The sequence below is a fragment of the Labeo rohita genome, chromosome 13 (genome assembly GCF_022985175.1).
Source record: "Labeo rohita strain BAU-BD-2019 chromosome 13, IGBB_LRoh.1.0, whole genome shotgun sequence".
NCBI classification, from domain to species: Eukaryota; Metazoa; Chordata; class Actinopteri; order Cypriniformes; family Cyprinidae; genus Labeo; species Labeo rohita.
The window spans coordinates 19,406,925-19,426,677 of NC_066881.1; the positions used below are offsets into that span (position 1 = coordinate 19,406,925).

A 19,753-nucleotide genomic window follows, 5' to 3' on the forward strand; every position below is an offset into this window, starting at 1 on the left:
ATATTGACAACTAACAACAGTTTGTTTACCCGCATTTTTCAAAATATTTTCTTTTGTATTCCACAAAATTATTTGGAACGATATTCCTATGTAAGTGAATAACAATAGATTTTTTATCTTTGGGTGAACTATCCCTTTAAATAGTCTAATGACCTGAGCAGAATTTAAGAAAGTGAAAGTTAACATACCAATATATCAAACCAATATCACCAATACCGTCACGTAAACGTCATAGCACTGAGGAAGTAAGAAATTTCTGAACGTCGAGGCTGTCAAAGTACCACCTGTATCCTGATGTCACAGTTCTATGTAACAGAAACTTTACTTTAATACACAACTGCGCGCGTCGCAGCTTTTACATCTGCCACCATGAACAGACAGAGAAGACCGGACAGCTTTCGCGCAACCAGCCCTGACCAGCCCAAAGCCAAAGCTCGAACAAAAACAAATGCGACTGGGAAGAGTAAAGAGCAGGGAGATCACCATACGACTGACAGGGGGGATCAGTCACAAGAGCGCGCCAAGGACAAATGCGCGCCGAGACGGGGAAGCAGAAAACAACGCAGTGATCCTAATGACTGTGGAAGTGCAGACAACCCTCATGAATCCCCAGCACCAAAACGGGGAACCATTCATCAACAGAGTAAAAAGCAAAAGGATCTTCGGAGTGGGTCCTCGGAGACCCCCGAGAATAAATACGAAGAAAAGCGCGCTTCGGCATCTAGAGGTGTTCCTGTTCACAATAACGCTGACGAGAATGATAAACAAGACAGTGCAAAAAGCAAGCGACAGAGTAAAAGATATGACTGTGAAAGTAAAGACGAACCACAGCAAACTGCCAAGAGCAAGTCCGATGAAAAAACAGCACCAAAACGACAGAGTAGAAAGCAGAGAGAACCTTTAAACTTTGACAAAGAAGAACCACTTAAGAGCTCTTCGGAAGCAAAATCCACATCAAAACCTAGAACGCGGCTTGAACTTGCTACTAAAACGGAGTCTTCCGACGCGAGTAACCCACGGGAAGCTTCTCAAGCGCCAGCGGTTAGCGTGCTCAGCGATCGTCAAAAGAAAAGCGCAGAAAGAGCAACTGCAATGAGAGCACTAAGCGTCGATGACACACTGGGAAAAATTCTTAAGACAACTATTGAGAAATTAAAGATCAAGAAGCACGAGCGATCTAATGCGTCCAGCTGTGTTAATGACATCACGGCTAAAGTCATTGCACATCTGAAACAAAACGTGTCCTGGTGTGAAGGTATCGATAGCTTACGATCTGGAAGTTATTATGAAAACCTTAAAGTAAGTGATGCAGTGTGACATCTCCGTATTGATCTGCCGTAGTTTATTCTTGGAATGAATAATGTGTAAATGTGTAAAAATTACGTAGAACCTCTGAAGAATACAGTGTCTATATCTGAATAAGTCAGACAACATAGGCTTGTATTAATCAGATAGCCAGGATGTGACCACCTTATCACAATATTCATACCTGAACACTCATTGGCATCAGAGCATGTCCAAACAAAGATAATAGGCTACTCGAATACAGGCATTTGTGAAAATTCAAGCGCTGCCATTTTACAACCAGCCCTGACCAACCCGAAGCCAAAGTTCAAACTAAAGCTCTGAGAAAATTAAAGAGCAGGGATATAAAATACAGATATACAGAACCCTATTTTTAACTATCAACCCGATTAAACCTCAACCCTGTTTTTCAAAATTTGCTGTGAACTACCGAGTTAATGAATAATTGTTCAAAATTACAGCATATAATAAATGATAGGTGAATGCATGCAGGTATATCCAATAATTATAGAAGTAAAATAAGGTTCATTATTAAGGTGTGTGCAGGAATATTCCACTTATGTATGATTATAAGGTCTTGACATTTTTAATCGGCCATAAAAGAACTTTAGTTCAAAACCAACATCATCTTTAATTTGCCATATTTTAGATTTGTGAACCAGATGAATTTGATGTGATGCTGACTTTTCCTGTGGAGCGAGTGGACATTCAGAAGTTTGACGAGGCTGGAGCATTTTACACTGTTGCATTGAAACGACACTCGAATAGACATCCTCTGGACAGATTCCTAAATGAAGACAAGACCATTAAAGCCAGCAAAATGCTGAGTGAATTCAGAGAAGCCGTCAAGGAGGCTGTGGAAAAACTTCCATGTAGGTCCAAAAAAAATTATTTACAATATCTGTTAACGTTATACAAGTCTTTTACTCATAATGTATCATGTTTTGTTTGACTATAATCTTTATACAAATCTATTCTTTAATACTTTAACCAATTTACTTTAACCAGCTGCATCTCCTGCGGTTAAAAATCAAAACCCTTGCGAGAATTTTGATCATTTACAGACAAGAAAATAAGCGTAAATTGCTAGTCACGTTCTGGGGAAAACAACCATATATATAAGTATACGCAACTATGAAAGCACATTAAACAAAAAGTCTGTCAAACGTCTGCAACGAAACAATATGCCCACAGGGTTGTCAGTACTATAACGTGACGTCACTGATGAAATTTTCATGGCGATTAATCCTAAATGAATTTTCATTGTCTTATCGCTTAGTCCTTGCAGCGCAAGAAAAAAAATGCCTTTTATAGATATGTATATAAAACAGAAACATTCATAAACATAATATTTAATCTTACTTAATGTTATGGGGTGAGGATGGGAAAAAAAGGGGGGGTGGGGGAACGAAACTAGTGTTAAGTGGGAATGTTGCCATTTTCAAATCTATATGGCATTTTCAAGTGTACCAGTAAATGGGTACCTGCGAGTTACAACACACCAACTTCAGAACTTCACCCTATGCACTGAATTTCAAGTAGTTCACTTCCAGAATAAAAAAATCATGCTAATTTACTCAGCCCCCATGTCGTCCAAGATGTTCATGTCTGTCTTTCTTCAGTTGCAAATTTTTTTTTTTTTTTTTTTTTTTTTGAGGAAAATATTCCAGTATTTTTCTCCATGGTGGCCAACAGTTTGAAGGTCCAAATTCCCATTTCAATGCAGCTTCAAAAAGCTCTACACAATCTCAGCCAAGGAACAAGAGTCTTATCTAGCAAACAAGGTCATTTTCTTATGTTCCTTGGCTGAGATTGTGTAAAGCCCTTTGAAGGGTCAGTACTTTCGCCTACGTTGCGCGTGACCTTTCCAACATAATTACGTAATGCGTGAGGTCAGGCGAGCATTCGTGATTAAAAAGTATACAAGGGTTTTTTTATTTTAAGAAAGTGACAGATCATTTCGCTAGATAAGACCCTTATTCCTTGGCAGAGATCGTGTAGAGCCCTTTGAAGCTGCATTGAAACTGCAATTTGGACCTTCAAACCACTGGCACAGAAGTCCACTATATGGAGAAAAATCCTGGAATGCTTTCTTCAAAAAACAATTTTTTTGCGACTGAAGAAAGACAGACATGAACATCTTAGATTTTTATTCTGTAAGTAAACAACTTTAACCCCTGGAAAAAGGAAAAAAAATAAATAAATAAAAAATTTATCATTTCCACCAGCTCTAAACCAAAAGTCTACAAACAACATCTAGCTTTCTGGTAATATTTGTATTTATGGTTTTTTTTTTGCATTCTGTAGACAAAATTGAGATGCTGCGAAAAAAGCCAAGATGCCCTGCAGTGACGCTGGAAGTAAAAACGGAAGAAAATGGAAAGACTATTTCCGTCGACTTTGTTCTTGGTCTTAAGGTTCATACAGCCTGGCCAGGCTTTACAACAGATGGCTTCAAAATAGAAAACTGGCTTGGTAGAAAGGAGAAAAACAATATGAAGCGTCAACCATTCTACCTGGTGCCTAAATATGAGGGAAAGGGAAATGCAGAGCATGATGGAGTTGTTGCAGAAGGTATACTGTCAGTATATGAACAAAGTTACTGTAGCCTTTCGAAAAATAAAAACAACTAAATACAGTTGCTCATTTGGCAAAAATGTCCTTTACACAGATGCCTGGCGAATTTCTTTTTCACACGTCGAAAAAGAAATTCTGAAAAGGCACGGCCAATCCAAGACATGCTGCGAGTATGGAAATGGACAGAAATGTTGCCGGTAACTATTCTGTGTTCCTCTTGTGCCAAGCTTTGATGCTGGTAAACAGTGCAGAAACTACCAGTTGTAATGTTTGCTCTATTTCTACAGGAAGGAGTGTCTAAAGCTTCTGAAGTATCTTCTTCACAAGCTCAAAGAGGACAACTCCAAATCCAGTAAAATATCCAGCTTCTGCTCCTATCATGCAAAGACCACCCTTCTCCATGCTTGTGCCGACAGGGGAGCCGACAGCGAGTGGGCATACAGTCAACTGGCCGACTGCTTCCAGCAGCTTTTGGAAGACTTTGTAAAATACCTAAGAAATCGTCAACTCTCTAACTTTTTCATTCCCTCCCATAATCTCTTGCATCATGTCTCTAGGAGCAACTGTGAATTCCTGGCAAATGAAATTGAATTTCAGCGCAATAACAACTTTCCTATATTCAGTTAATTTTGATTTTCTGTTTATTGTATTTATGAATGTTTTGTTCTTTTATCTTGATAGTCAACTGCTGCTTAAAACCATTCAATAACACATATTCCAAATAGTTTTATAAGCTTTTATTTGATACGCATTCTGAACAAGATTACCATACCATCTACAGTTAGAGGCATTTTACCTCTTATCAATGTACATAACAATAAAAAAAAACTGGGTGAACTGGGTGGGGAAAAAAATCCTATTAAAGAAATGCATCATGCATACAAAATAAATCAGTGCTGTTGTTTTTTTTTTTAAACCTAACAAAACGGTCAATTACAAGGACTTCACAGGCTCTCTACAAATGAGAGGATCAACACTCTTAAAAGCTTATGAATGAACTCCAGTGAGTGACACAGTGACATCAACCTGAAAGATACAATTAAAGATCAATACTACTGCTGGAACAACAAATACAAATGCTTAAAAGCACTCTTTGTTAGGAAACATCTGGTAAACAAAAATTTGGTGTGAAATAAAACATTTTCTTCATGCTGATGTTATTTCAAACAGCAAGATAAATTAATGCAACAAATACTACCTTTCAAGCATTCAGAACCACCGATCTGAGCCTCCTCTTGAACTACCTCTCCATCCTCCTCCTCCTCCATCTCTTCCTCCTCTTGCTCTTCCTCTTCCACCTCTGGGCGCATACATTGCTTTCTCCCTCTGGTGTTTTTCATAACGTTCAGCCATCAGTATAAGCTCTTCTGGAACATCCTAAAGAAAGGAAAAACGCTTTCTTTTATCCAGACTCTCTATTAGGATGTTGTATACATATATTGTAAACACACTAAAGACAAACGTAACATTTTACGGAGTGAGGCATTCTCTCTCTATATTGTGTATGCACACCGTAACAAAAAATTATTTGTTGTACAGTTGTTTTAAGACCTTTTAGTGGCAGATGGTTGTGGAGAGTTTTTTTTTTAAAAACTTGTAAACAAAAGAGATCTGGTAGAAATAATGCCTGATCAGGTGATAGTGTGGAGAATAAAAAAAAAAAAAAAAATTATACAAAAAAAATTTCTGGACACACTGGGTCCATAGATGAAAAATGCTAATTTGTTGTCTCAAATATATATATATATATATGTATATAGAACTATTTAACTTCTTGTACAGACACTGATAACACTAAGAAGTCTCTTTTATAGGATACTGACATCACCATGGATCAGGGGCATTTCCTCAGAGGAGGCAAAGGAGGTAGTGTCTCCTCAAAATATTGGATCAGAAAAAAATTCATAGTACAAAAATAAAACTACACCAATATTACAAAAAATAACATTAAAAAGTGTATAAATCATTGTATAAAGCATGCAGGGAGTTTGGTGATGGGTAACTGAGAATAAATGGGGGGAAAGTCACATGAGAGGAGGCAATGCCTACATCATGATATGACTGGATATGACTGGTTATGATCGGCTATGATTGGTAAATCCCGCCTCTTGATTTTGTGTGTGATCAGCATTCACGAATCAGTCTGAATAACTAAAATATAATGACTTTAATGGGAAGACTAATTACAAAAAAATTAAGCTAACAACTCACACACTTAGATATAACCTGAAATTTAAAGTAAATCTCTGTCTGTAACCAATATTTACCGAGCTTTGATGGCTGATGATCCAAAAAAAGTTAAAAATTAACTATTACAAAGAACAGCTAAGCGTAAGTTCACAAATAAAATATATTGTTTTTTTATTGCCTTATTATTTTGGATTAAATGTAAGACTCTTAAAACACTAACTTTATTAGAGATTAGAGATGAAGGGTTAACTAAAATGGTGACATTTGGGTACATCCCTATTTTCATATCACACACACACCCACACATGTAATTTACATGCTTACAAACACAACCTGCTCAGAAGCCGAGGATTCACATTCCTTACATAGCAAACATCGAGTTTAACAAACACAATGAAAGGAGTGGATGCCCGCATGTGCAGGTGTCTTTACCTGACCAGATCTCTCCAGGATGGTGATTAACTCAGAAGCTATTTTCCAGTCCTCCCTTGTTACCAGGGTTACAGATGCACCAGACCTCCTGAGCCAAGACATGGACTCATTTACATGAGATACATGAGATTAAATGATTACATTATCACATTTTTTATTGCATCTGGCATTTCAGTCACACCTTCCATTGATCCACTCACCCTGCTCGACCTGTTCTCCCGACGCGGTGCACATACTCCTCCACATTCCGTGGGAAGTCGTAGTTAAAAACATGCGTGATGTCATGAACGTCTAGTCCACGTGAGGCCAGGTCAGTCGCCACCAGAATACGCACACGACCTTTGACAGCAGCCACGCACAGGCAGATAGAAACCTCACAGATCAATTTCGGTTCAAATTTTAAGGGACTCAGCATAATTGCTGATTACACCAAAAGTAGCCAGAGTTGTAAAGTATGCATTTCCTGTGCCACTAGCCAAAGAGTGTTGGTTTGAGCAGCAGGACAACAACAACACTGACTGAACCAAACGACGTTTGGAACTACCTGTTTGTCTAAAGAAAAATTGTCATTTTTACAATTCTGGTGTTGTTGGTGTCTCATGAATTACACAATACACTACTATGTACTGCTTACAAACATACCATCTTTAAAGTCTTGCAGTGCCTCTTCCCTGTCGCACTGCTCTCGGTCTCCATGCAGAGACTGAACCGCTATACCCTGCAGACACAGGTCACTGGAAAGGTCATCGGCTCTATGCAACAACAGGAAGGAGAAAAAGTGAGAACCTGACGACTTAATTCTTAACCAGTTTTGCTTCATAATTTTACATTAGTTTTACAATTCAGTTTGGCATACAGCAATATAAAGTAGTCAGGGTCATAGTAGAGCCCTATGATTTCTGCAATGTGGAAAACACAGACAGAATTGCGGATTCCAGTCATACAAATGGAATTTACTGTATAATGCACAATGTCACAGAATTTGCTGAATTTTGGATGAATAAATTAAAATTAGGTCTATACACTTAACACGTGTCTGTGAATATTAAGCCACAAAAATGCTATTTAAATATAAATCCTGCATGTTATGCTAATCTGTGCGAAAGAATAGTATTATTAGAAATTATTAAAACATAATTTCCATAAGGATTATTTCCATAAGGAATATTTATCAGAAAACAATTATTTACCAGAAAAAAAAGAAAGTAAAACACACCACAGAAAAAAGAATAATAATAAATAATTTTTAAAAACAAAATCAATTAGAGATGCTTTCGATTATTAACCATGAATCCAGAAAATGAATGGAAAACAGAATTTAGTAAACATAAAACTGAATTTGAGAGAGAGAGAGAGAGAGAGAAAAAAAAAATTCATAGGGCTTTAAAAATGTGCATTTTATTAAACTGTTAATAAATTGCTGTAAAATCGTGTATGTTTCATGATTTCAACTGAATATGGGGGGGGGAATAAAACTGTTTTCATAGGACCCTATCATAGTTTTTTTTTATGGTTTGAAGATGAAAGGTCCCACGAACAGCTGCTATTAAAACTATTAAAACCATCCACATTACATCAGGCTCTTAAAGCATTTAATCCAATTTTGAAAATGTCAAATCAGGATCTAGCTTGTTCTTGATCGGATTAAGCACTAAATCATACTGTCAGGCTGAAAGTCTAAAGAAGTACCTGTTCCAAAGTGAGTATTTGGTTTTAACGTTTGCACAACTGTTGAATGACCACAAAAGTTGCCAGTTTCACTGGGGTGTGGAAGATCAAAATGTATGGTTAATTAAAAGAAAAAAAAAAAAAAAAAAAAAAAAAAACCCATGGCCAGATCTTAAATAGCCACTCCTTCTGACAATGGAGAAATGCCAAGTTTCATTCTCAGAAAAGAGCAGCACTTTTACAACAGTCGTTTCACCTCACACGAACGCACGGGCACAGACTGACTACCACATCAAGTGATCATAATAGAAATGAGATTACACAATACCATTTCGGTAGAATATGAAAGCGTGCTTGCAGAAATCCCTCCCATATCCTGTTTCGTGGAAACAAACAAAAGTTATTCTCATTTAAGTTTCGTTCTGAGAAACTTACTTTACTTTTTTTCCAACAAATATTAGAACTTTGTCCTGAGACTCCATTCGGTCGATGAAGTCAAAAAGGAACGCTTTCTTCTCTTCCTCCTGCACGAACAGAACTGTCTGCTGAACAGTGTTCACTGCCTAAGGAATACAGAGATTCAGGAGGGGAATTAACTGGGGATTTTTAATAAGGAGGCTAAACAGGAAAACTATATTTGACCTGGTATTTGTACACAGTATGTATAAATACATACTGTGCTGCAGCCGTTCACTCACCGCTAGATCTAAGGTGCCCACATAAACCATCATTGGGTCTTTCAGGTAGGATTTGGCCAGCCGTCTGACACCTGTTGGCCAGGTGGCACTGTAATAAAAATAGAGAAAAACAAATGAATACAGTGAAACGGCAATCACACAAATACTCAAAACTCATAAAAAAAAAAAAAAAAAAAAAAAAAAAAAAAAAAAAAAAAAAGACAGATGCCGACCAACAGCAACAGATATACTGCCATTCAAAAATTTCTTACGCTCATCAAGGCTGCATTTATTTGATCAAAAATACAGGGAAAAAAAGTAATATTGTAAAATATTATTACAATATAAAATAAAGTGTTTCTATTTTAAAATACATTAAAATCTAATTTATTCCTGTGATCAAAGCTGAATTATCAGCATCATTACTCCAGTATTCATTGACGAATATCCAGAATCCAACAATGTAATGCAACAGAAGGTTTATTTAAAAAAAAAAAAAACACACATCTGTCCAATCCTTCAATACACCATTCCAAAAAATCAAAACAAAATATCAAACGCTGAGCCCATCACCTAGTCATAACAGTTTGTCTGTCAGGTCGAATATCCAGAATGATTTTCATGATTTGAGGTTCAAAGCCCATGTCCAGCATTCTATCAGCTTCATCCAACACCTGCAACAAAACAGAAAAAGAAAGAAAAAAAAAAAAAAAAAAAAAAAAACGTTTACAAAATTCAAACCTATTTTTTAAACCCTCAAAAAAAAAAAATAAATAAATAAATAAATAATGTACCAAATAGGTGATGGAACGCAAGCTGATGAGCTCATTCATCTGCAGATCATTTAATCGTCCTGGTGTGGCAATGACTATGTCCACACCACTGGTCACTACTTTAATCTGGGCCTTTCTGTCACCTCCTCCATAGATACAGATGCTACAACAATGAAAGCAACTTTGAGCAAACAACGAAAGCAGGATGAATTCTTAAATAATGTATTAGGCATAACATTGCTTTAATTAGGATACAGCACCTTTTAAACCCTTTGTAGCTGTATTTGTTGCACTCAGCTTCAATCTGTAGGGCCAGCTCACGAGTGGGAGTCAAAACCAACATGCCAGGGCCATCTCTCTTGTCCCTTGGACTACAGTGTGTATATAAATAAATTAATATATTCTTAATAAAAAGATTAAATGCAGAGCACTGATACTCTGGTTGAGACTTACACAGGTTGCTCATCCATATGAATAAAGCCAGGAAGCAGGTAGGCCAGAGTTTTGCCTGTTCCCGTCTGGGCTATTCCAATCAGATCTGTTCCTTTCAGGATGATTGGCCATGCTTGTGACTGAACCATGAGACAAAATAACCAGGATTACATTTATCCCCACATATCAAGTTTAACATTCAGTGGGAAAAAAGCACAAGCAAATGCATGAAGGAAATGTTTGTCTGAGGGTACCTGAATGGGAGTTGGCTTTTTAAATCCCACTCTGACAATGTTTTCCATTATTCCAGGATAGTGAGCAAAAGCCTCCTCAAAAGTGCACACTGGATTGGGAATAGTTCTTTTCTCCCCATCTTTCAAGTCATCTACAAAGATGTTGTTGTTCTCTTTTCTATTTGGGCAGAGAAGTGCAGGGGTACAAAAACAATACAAATGTGCACAGTGCTGCACTAATGTTCTCTCAATACTTTCAATCTCAAAGAAATAAATCTTCATATGCAATAATTCGGTGGTTCTAAACTAGGGGGTCCCAGCAAACTTTCACGGCGGCCTCAAAGTGACTTCAAAATTATTTAAAATAAAAAATAATGAGCTAAAAAAACTACAATTAAGATATTTCTTGTTTTAATTTGTCCTGTTAACAACTCCTTTGAATAAACAGGAGGATTCCCCCAATCATGGAAAACTTGAATATATGAGGCAGTCTATTTTTAAGCGTGATTTCTAGACTTGGAAAAGTCATGTAAAGTACTAAAATCTTCATGTTAAAAGTCTGGAATTTAATTGTTTTGGCATGTTTTAATATACAGAAACTAGTATAAAAACTAGGGCTAGAGGGCCTTTGAAAATAGTTGTAGAAGTATTTTTATTAACAGGTAAATGCTGCCATCTGTGGGCTAATTTGAAGAAGGCAAGGTGATACAATTTTTACCTCCAGATTTTGACTTCCTCTGTACTGCGAGCAGCCACTGATTTTGCTTCAATATAGAAATCCTTCTTTAGAGGGGGAAGATCTGCAGAAACCAAGACGACTGTTTAATCAGATATAATATTTCATATTTGACTACATATTTAACACAGTATATCAACTAAATTTCTTACTCTAGTTTAAATTTTAACCTTACAATTGTGTAATAAAGTGTAAATACACAGAATGAAGTCATACACTACCAGTCAAAAGTTTGTGAACAGCAAGATTTGTAATATTTTTTTTTAAATAAGCCTTTTCTGCTCACTAAGCCTGCATTTATTTGATCCAAAGCACAGCAAAAACAGTATCATTTAAACAGTACCATTTAAAATAACTGTTTTCAATTTGAATATATTATAGAACTATATATTATAGAAATTATAGAAAAGTGATGATAAAAACATTGATAATGTTACAAAAGATTTCTACTTCAGATAAATGCTGAACTTTCTATTCAAAGAAACCAGAAAAAAATTCTACTCAGCTGTTTTTAACATAATAATAAATGTTTTTTGGGCAGCAAATAAGCATATTAGAATGATTTCTGAAGGATCAAGTGACTGGAGTAATTATGCTAAAAATTCTGCTTTGAAATCACAGGAATAAATTACATTTTAAAATATAAATTTATAGCAAGAAGTTAGCAAGAAGTTATTTTAAAAAGTAAAAACATTTCAAAATGTTTTTGCTGCACTTTGGATCAAATAAATGCAGGATTGGTGTGAAGAAGAGACTAAAAAAAAAAAAACACATTAAAAATCAAAAACTTTTGACTGGTATGGATATGTTTGAAACAACAGGAGTCTGAGTAAACGATGAGAAAGCTAATCTAAAGTAATGACCACATCATCTTGTGCCATTAGAGATTCACCTTGCCATTTCATAGCTTCATATTTGTCCCGGTTTTCTCTAAGCGCAGTCCAGTCAATTGGCACAGGTGCTGGGACAGCTGCAGCCGCAGCTCGTACAGCAGCAGCTGACCAGCAGGAGTCATTATGATATCCTGCATTGCCGTTACCTGGAGATTGAACTGTACAATGTCAAACATAAAATATCAGTAATTAACAATGCAATAAAATAATATATTAAAGTAGTTTAGTGATTCCTGTGCTGTCTTACCATTTCCAAATCCAGAACCTCTGACAGAATTCCCATGCACAAGATCTTCAATCATGTCTTTGGCTTTGAACTGAGCATCACGGCTTCCAAAGATAAGCACCTCAGCGTCATCTGCACCATTGTTTATCTATTATAAATAATTTAACAGTCATGTTAAAACACCATAATACCACTCATTCATGTCGTTTTAATCCCATACGCCTTATTATCTTCTGAACACAAAAGGTGAATTTTGAAGAATGCCCACCTTAGAATGAAAGTAAAAGTAAAGGTAGTTAATGCTTATTCAAATTAAAGGTAATACGTATTTTTAAAGGCAACTGATAATATTCAGAAAATATTGCTTCTGCTACTGAAAATATCAGATGAAAATAAAAATCTGTAATTTACACAACTGAAAACTTTCAAAGCAGTTTTATTTCAATTTCTACCTATTTTCTTTTCTCCAGAAAGACGTTTAGTCAGCCGAACAATCGATATGTTGTTAAACAACAGTACAATCCACTGAACACTGTACTTCTATTCCACACAGCCTCTTTTTCATTCCTGTCATAAATTAAATGATGCTAGATCTATAGAGCTTCTTTTGAAGCTAAAATTGAATTTGTTGCATAATTTACGAACTTCGCAACACTGACAGTTACAAAACTGATTCAACTCTGAATCTGAGCTGAATGACAATATTTCTTCCGCTCTTCTAGCTGCTCTACGGCTAACATTTCAGCTGTTTCATAATTGATCAATTCGGCTGCTTTGAAACCCTATTACTGTAAGTGCAAAAAAATAAATAAAATAAATGTGACTTAACTTGAAAGGGAATTGTAGCTGTTCAGCACTTTTCCCAAAGAAGAAAGTATGTAATACAGGTTTAGAAAGAAATACCAGTGAATAAATGATAAAACTTCTCATTCTAAATGGACAATATCTAGCATTTCAACAAGTCTAAACCGTTTTAAGCTCAAGGTGTGACGGGCTAAAACTGAAAACTAACTTAAGTTCTAGTGAGGCTCTTCTGAGCTTTTGTGACTGACTGTCAACATTTATGGTGGCACTAGTATATTTAACTTGCCTTTATCGATGCTCCACTGCTCTCTTCAAGCTCCCGAATTTTCGCACCACCTCGACCTAGGCAGACGGACAGAGGCAGCAATGATGGAAGTCCAACTCACTTCTGCGAATCGGTTCTTTTGAACCGCTTTAAAGAGCCCGATTCAGTGATTCTTTACGCGATGACATAGACATGCAATCACGCCGCCCAGTTATTGTTATCATTCTGTTCAGTGGAGCTATTTGAAAATACACATATAAATAAATGGTACGTGACATTTTGGACCATGAGACAGATCTTCGGTTCAGTATCAATCCTCTTAATAGCGCTTCACTCATCGGTTCATTATTATGATTCGAACATTACTGAGCAGCATACTTAGAACGAATCGAGTTTGAACCGATTCATTAGAAAAATAAGTAAATAATTAAAGCGATTTTTTGATGCATCGGACAGCAAACAACCCAAGAAACTGCTGCATGCCTAAACAGACACCTGTGTCTTACCTATTATCCTCCCGACCAAAGAGTTTTCCACACTGAGAGTTACCGGTGATGAACCTGATCTGTCTCCACCACCGCGACACCCCGTAGGTCCAGTCCTGGAACGACTGTAACTGTTATTTTTACCGGTTGCTCCGTCATAAACATTTGATCCAGGGTCTCGGTCCCTCCAGTTTCTCCACTGCTCGCCGTCTCCACCAAACTTTGCGCCGACACTCGTGGTTTGTCGACTCGGCGCGCCTCTAGGCGATGGAGGCCTCCATGACTTTACCGACACCGTTTGAACGGCTAACGGCTTTGAAATCGCCACACCATCCGTATCGTACTCATCTTCCCAGTCCGACATTTAAAACGAACATATAAGACCACAACTTTGGATAATCGACGATTCCCTCCAGAAGGACCACAAATGTCTAATCGGAAACCTCGATCAATATCCGCTCACGTCACGTGATCCCTTACTAAAATGCAACATGGCAACCGCAATTTACGTGCCTTAAGCCTACTTTTGTGAAAACCACAACCAATTAATATGGCGTCGCGAAAAGGCTTTTATAATTCCTTTTATTTATTTATTTTTTTGTAACAGTGGTATTTTGGTGTATGACGTTGTTTAAACAATAGATAAACAATAAAACATGACATTTAAATTATGGCGCTTGTTTGTTTTTTCTTAGATTATTTACAGAAAACTATCATTAAGTCCACCCAGTAATTGATGCAGTACATCTGCTAAATAAATAACTTTTAGTAGGTTACTACTTATATTAGTGCATGTCCTATAACTGATACATGCTGCTGGTTGTTTGCTTATTTGAGGAAAACTAAGACAAAGCACACAGAGACATTAACATGAAGCACACTAGGCCAAGTTTCAAGTATTTTGTTTATTTAAGTATTAGGATGATCATAAATTTTCATTTTGCATTTTTCAATCCCAGAGCATCAACTCTGCTATGTGCACAATGATGAAATAAATTATTTTGAATGACAGAGAACGCTAACATTATCAAGCATGTATATTAAGGCCAGTTTCTGTGTAATAAATTATTTGATCTAGTGGTAAAACAAAGAAATGCTGCTTTAACTGACAGACGCTTTAAGTTCACAGCCAAACAGAGAATGTGCAATTATCGAAATATGACATAATTTCAATAAAAGTTCAAGGTACTGTGAATACAGAAGTTGTATAAATGTTTAATAAAATGCAAAAAGGCACCGTAAAACATTGAATTACAAATTAAAACTTTCAAAAAAGCAATAGTAATATTAATTATAATGTGTTAAGAAGACTATATTTCTGTACAACCTTTTTATTCTGCATTTCAAGCATCAATTAGTTCCACAGCTGTTGACATTTTCTCAGTTCAGTTCTCAGGTGCCGATATTATTTACCTCAACTCTAGAGCAAAATAAGCATCTTGACTATCTCTGGATTATAAATCTTATTTAAAGCATATTCATGTTAAAACACTTCATCACATTTGCAGGTTTCCTCTACACATCTGAACAGTTGTGCTTCCACTTGTACAGTGCCAAAAACATCCTCAATGTACACCTCAGATGTTTTTAACCAAAAAATAAAAACAAAACAAACTAAATGTAACAGCTAATCATGGTTAGTCTACGTACACATAATGATACACATTACATTCTAAGTTGTACAGACAAGCATTTTAGCTAAAGCACTTCTTGTACCATTCAGAAGCATGGAATAAAAAACGTAGAACAGAGGTTACAAAGCTGAGGTTTAGGTATAAGACGCTTGCTTGCTACAGAATTTAAAAGAAAAAAAAATCAGAAAATACAACAGAAATGAGATATTGCCGCAATTCTGATAAAAACACATTTGTGAGACTTTCTATTTGACAAAGATAACTTCTGATTATATGGATGCAGGTTACAAAGCAATCAAAATACATGTCAAATTTAATTACAATCATTAGTTGTGATATTGCATGTGTGGTTTATTGTCATGATGAAAATGATGCATCATCTTCCTCATTTTTTTTGTAACATTTTAGCAGCCAAATATCCACAAGGACTCGTAATTAGAAAAATCAGAAATCAGTGCTTTTTGAAAAGCCTGATTGTCACAAATACCTCCTCACAAGACATTACACAAGACACACCGCCCCTTCAGCCACAACATTCAGCTTTCTTCAGATGCTAAGACTCTCGGGTTTCAAAGGACATAGTCATATTAAGAAAGCATATCTCTGTGCAGGCTACAGCGTGAAGATGCATTTGTTTCTGAGTTTCTTCTGGAGTTGCTTGCAAACCCTGCTTGATCAGCTAAGGTCTGCATAGTATCACAGATTAATGTGGTTTTGGACTAAGACCATCTGGTTTTCTGCTATTCCTCCCACAGTTTCTTAACACATGCAAATGAGTGGACCGCCAAACATTCAGAAGGAAGTGAGAAATGAATCCTAATGCTGAGCGAGGGCTTATTACTACATGTGCATACAAACCTCCAATTCTATTTTCTGTTGCATTTTAAACATGCCGATATCCCATGCAAGGCTCATTCAGTACCATAACCCTTTATTATTACAAAGGAATATTATGGGTTCAATACAAGTTATGCTCAACTGACAGCTTTTGTAGCATAATACTGATTAACCCACATGTTTTCTATTTTCTAAATGCATATACATATATATTTTTACATTACCAAAGCACTCAATATTCTATTTATTAAAGCAAAGTATGAATCTCATCAAGTTAATGTTTTTAAGCATTTTACATTTATTCCAAAATAATAACTCAAAGCGGCAACAATTTAAACAATATATTCTATTTGTAAACTTATGTTTAGTTATTCTTTTTAATGGTTAACTTTAAAAAAAATTTAACTTTTCAGATCATCAGTCATCAAAGATCGGTAAATATTGGTCACAGACACTGAGATTTACTTTAAATTTCACCAAGTTGATTACTCACTAAAACTCAAATGTAGAACACACACCAAGAAGCAGGATTTGTCGCATGAACCAATCACAGCTGAACATAACCAGTCATATCCAATCATATCGCAGTGGAAGCATTGCCTCTTCTCACACGACCATTCATTCTCAATTACCAAACAACAACAAACTCACTGCACGCTTTAGAGGGTCTGGTAAAACTCAAATGGTCTCAGGGGAGGCAAGAGAGAAGCGGACTCCCGCCATAATTTTACCTGCTGGTGTCGCTGTTGGACAATGTTTCTTAAGGAAAATTAGTGACTTAAACACTTTTTAATGTTTGGGGGAAATGCTCCTGATTCACACACTTTTCAGTCATTTGTGGTGATTACTGAGGTAATCAGTATTATGTCAATTGAGCTTAACTTATATTGACCCCGGAATATTTTTTAAATGTTTCTTCCCCAACAGTTTCTTCTTAATATAAATTCTCTTTTTTGACAAATTGTCCATGCATTGATATGTACGTATGAACATAAACGTATGAACGGCATGTCTTCTTCTTGTGAAAATTAGAAAACATTTAGAGCGTACAGGACGCTCCATTTCCTTTGGAAAAGAAGCACATGAGGGACATGAGGTTGTGTCCAGTCTCCACAGTGAGGTTCCTGTGCTCCGGCCGTTATTCGAGGCATACGTGAGGCAAGTTATGGGACTCAAGACCATCTCTTGGTCCAGCCTGGCTGGGAGACGGCCCACTGGCTCCTGTCCGTAGCAGCTCAGAGGAGAAGGTCGTATCGTTGCTTTGTTGGTGGCAATGTTCGCCCTCCGTGGTGTCCGACTCTTTGTCATTGACGAACAGCTCCGTATCGCCCCAGTCGGCCAGCGGCTCGCGGTCGCTGGACTCATTGTTGCTGCTGCCGCTGCTCCGAGCGGACAGGCTGGGATGGCAGTCCGCAGCAGTCGGTAACATGAGGTTCTGAGCGGAAAGAGACTTACCCAGTCCACGCTCGACCTGTAGCGAGGGAGCTGTTTTGGAAGACATGAGCATCAGAGGATCAATGTCAAGGCTCAAATGTCTTCTCCACGACCCATCTTCCTTGGGGTTGCGTTCGGGTTTGTCCCGTAGCTGTACCGTGCTTTGAATACTCTCGGCTTCCCTGTCCGACTCATCCTCGGTTTGGGTACTCAATAGGCAATTGCTCGGACACTCCGCCCGGCTCTCCTGTAGAGTCTCTGGGATAAGGCTGGGAGGCCGACTGGTAGGCGTTGGTACCATAGGCGGGAGCTGAAGGGTTGATGAGGTCGAATGTACCGTTGGGACCGGCCTGGTCAGTTCACTGAACCGCTGGTGACTTCTGGAAAGGTTGTTGGGGGTGAGAATGGGAGGAGGGGACGCTGGGTAGAAACTGTCCGGGCTGGAGGGCTGGTTGTTTAAGAGAGGAGAAGGTGAGAAGGAGGAGGCAGAATGCGGGTAACCCGTACCCAAGTTGAGTTCACTAGGAGCCAAAGCAAGATGAAGACCACGGTGCAGGTTACTGCTGCCAGACCGACTGCCGGTAAGCTGGGAGGAGGATGACAAATCCTTGCTATGGATGGAGCTTTGGTAGTCAGAGGTTTGATCCAGCTCGAACAGGGGCAAAGCAGACAGACCGAGCATCGATGAGGGGCCTTTCTGCAACACTTGCCGGTATATATCCAGCAATGAGTCCAGCTTTGACTCAATGGACTGTACCTGTGTTATATAAAAAATAAAAACATCACATTGGATTTTTCAGAATTTTATGCTTGATTATTTTAAATGTGTGCAAGTACACTAATGTTAAAAAAGTTTTGGGGTTGGCTTATACTCACCAAGGTTGCATTTATTTGATCAAAAGTAGAGTAAAACAGTAATATTGTGAAATATTACATAACTCTTTTCTATTTTGATATATTTAGGGCCGAGCACCGATGGTACGAGGACCCTTTTGGAATTGCTCAGATTCTTCTTCAAAATGAATCGCATATTTGAGGGCCTAAACATGCTCAAAAACTTGCACACATGCCAAAAGTGGTGAAAAATTACATCTGATATGGGTTTCAGAAGTGGGTGTGGCAAAATGGTTCAATAGCGCCACCTATAAAATTTCAACAAAGTGCCTCTCCAGCTATGTTTCACATACATGTACGAAATTCGCTAGACACATGTAACACACCAATACCTAAAAAACAAGTCCCATGGTACGAAGTCTGAAACTCCGTTAGGAAGTCTGTTATTTTGAATTTTCTTGGCAAGTTTTGTGTGTTTTTTTTGGCAAGTTTTTTTTTTTTTTTCCAGTTTCAGGTGTTGTATTTAAACAAACTCCTCCTAGCGATTAGATGAACACCAAAATTGCTCAGTGTAATCGAAAGCCCTTTGTGAAATTGAGCAGATGTTGAGTTTTGGTTGAAGGGCGTGTCCGTGGTGGCCTGACAAACTTCGATGATTCGCAATGAAACAGGATGTTGTTATAATTCAGGCATACAATGTCAGATCTGCACCAAAATTCACATGTTTGAAAAGAGTCCTGTCCTGAACACATGCCCACGACTATATTCAGTTATGATCATAGTGCCACCTGTTGGCAACAGGAAGTGGCATGTTTTACGCTCTAACAAACTCTTCATAGAGATTTAATGACATCAACATTATATTTGGTCAGTCTAATCTAAAGGCCTTTGCAATGTTAAATTGTGAAGTTCTTGAGTTTTCGTTAGAGGGCGTGTCCACAGGGGTCTGACAAAATTTGATGTTTCGCCATTGGAATAGCAAGTGTTGTAGCTCAGCCATACAATGTCCGATCTGCCCCAAACTTCACACGTTTGATAAGAGTCCTGGCCTGAACACATCTAAAGGTCACTATTCTGTTATAATCAAAGTGTCACCTGCTGGCAACAGGAAATGACTTGTTTTACACTAACTTATATGCAATGTCCAATCTGCACCAAACTTCACATGTTTGGTAATGTCTGGTCCTGGCGTGAAGACATCTAAAGGCCAAAATTCAGTTATAATCATAATGCCACCTGTTGGCAACAGGATATGTCATGCTTTGTACTAACTCAAACATATCATGTTCATTTTGCACCAAATTTCATATGTTTTAAA

At 37.5% G+C, this 19,753-nt stretch overlaps 3 protein-coding genes across 10 annotated transcripts in view; 1 reads left to right on the forward strand and 2 right to left on the reverse strand.

Annotated features, from left to right (window-relative positions):
• The first annotated feature begins 217 nt into the window (after positions 1-217).
• Positions 218-4,588, forward strand: cgasa (cyclic GMP-AMP synthase a). Its single transcript, XM_051126788.1, has 5 exons — positions 218-1,299; positions 1,955-2,177; positions 3,613-3,879; positions 3,977-4,079; positions 4,170-4,588. The coding sequence occupies exons 1-5, from the start codon at positions 370-372 to the stop codon at positions 4,507-4,509; spliced, it is 1,863 nt and encodes a 620-aa protein (XP_050982745.1). The 5' UTR covers positions 218-369; the 3' UTR covers positions 4,510-4,588.
• Positions 4,589-4,644: 56 nt separating this feature from the next.
• On the reverse strand, positions 4,645-14,202 carry ddx43 (DEAD (Asp-Glu-Ala-Asp) box polypeptide 43). 2 transcript variants are annotated; one of them, XM_051126787.1, is made up of 17 exons: positions 13,718-14,202; positions 13,233-13,288; positions 12,164-12,290; positions 11,916-12,062; positions 11,006-11,087; positions 10,309-10,465; positions 10,076-10,194; positions 9,883-9,993; positions 9,644-9,785; positions 9,423-9,523; positions 8,871-8,958; positions 8,608-8,735; positions 7,147-7,256; positions 6,705-6,843; positions 6,505-6,592; positions 5,081-5,259; positions 4,645-4,908 (listed from the first exon to the last, which is right to left on the reverse strand). In XM_051126787.1, the coding sequence occupies exons 1-16, from the start codon at positions 14,058-14,060 to the stop codon at positions 5,092-5,094; spliced, it is 2,106 nt and encodes a 701-aa protein (XP_050982744.1). In that variant the 5' UTR covers positions 14,061-14,202; the 3' UTR covers positions 4,645-4,908; positions 5,081-5,091. The 2 variants fall into 2 exon arrangements, with proteins under 2 accessions (XP_050982744.1, XP_050982743.1); XM_051126786.1 differs by having other exon boundaries at positions 4,647-4,908; positions 11,916-12,074; positions 13,718-14,201.
• Positions 14,203-14,582: 380 nt separating this feature from the next.
• Positions 14,583-19,753, reverse strand: part of kcnq5a (potassium voltage-gated channel, KQT-like subfamily, member 5a) — a 145,542-nt gene continuing 140,371 nt past the window's right edge. For all 7 annotated transcript variants that reach the window (XM_051125675.1, XM_051125681.1, XM_051125678.1 and 4 more), the window contains one exon: positions 14,583-18,358. In XM_051125675.1, the coding sequence (XP_050981632.1) occupies positions 17,306-18,358 (1,053 nt within the window). In that variant the 3' untranslated portion in view covers positions 14,583-17,305. The remainder of the gene's footprint in view (positions 18,359-19,753) is intronic.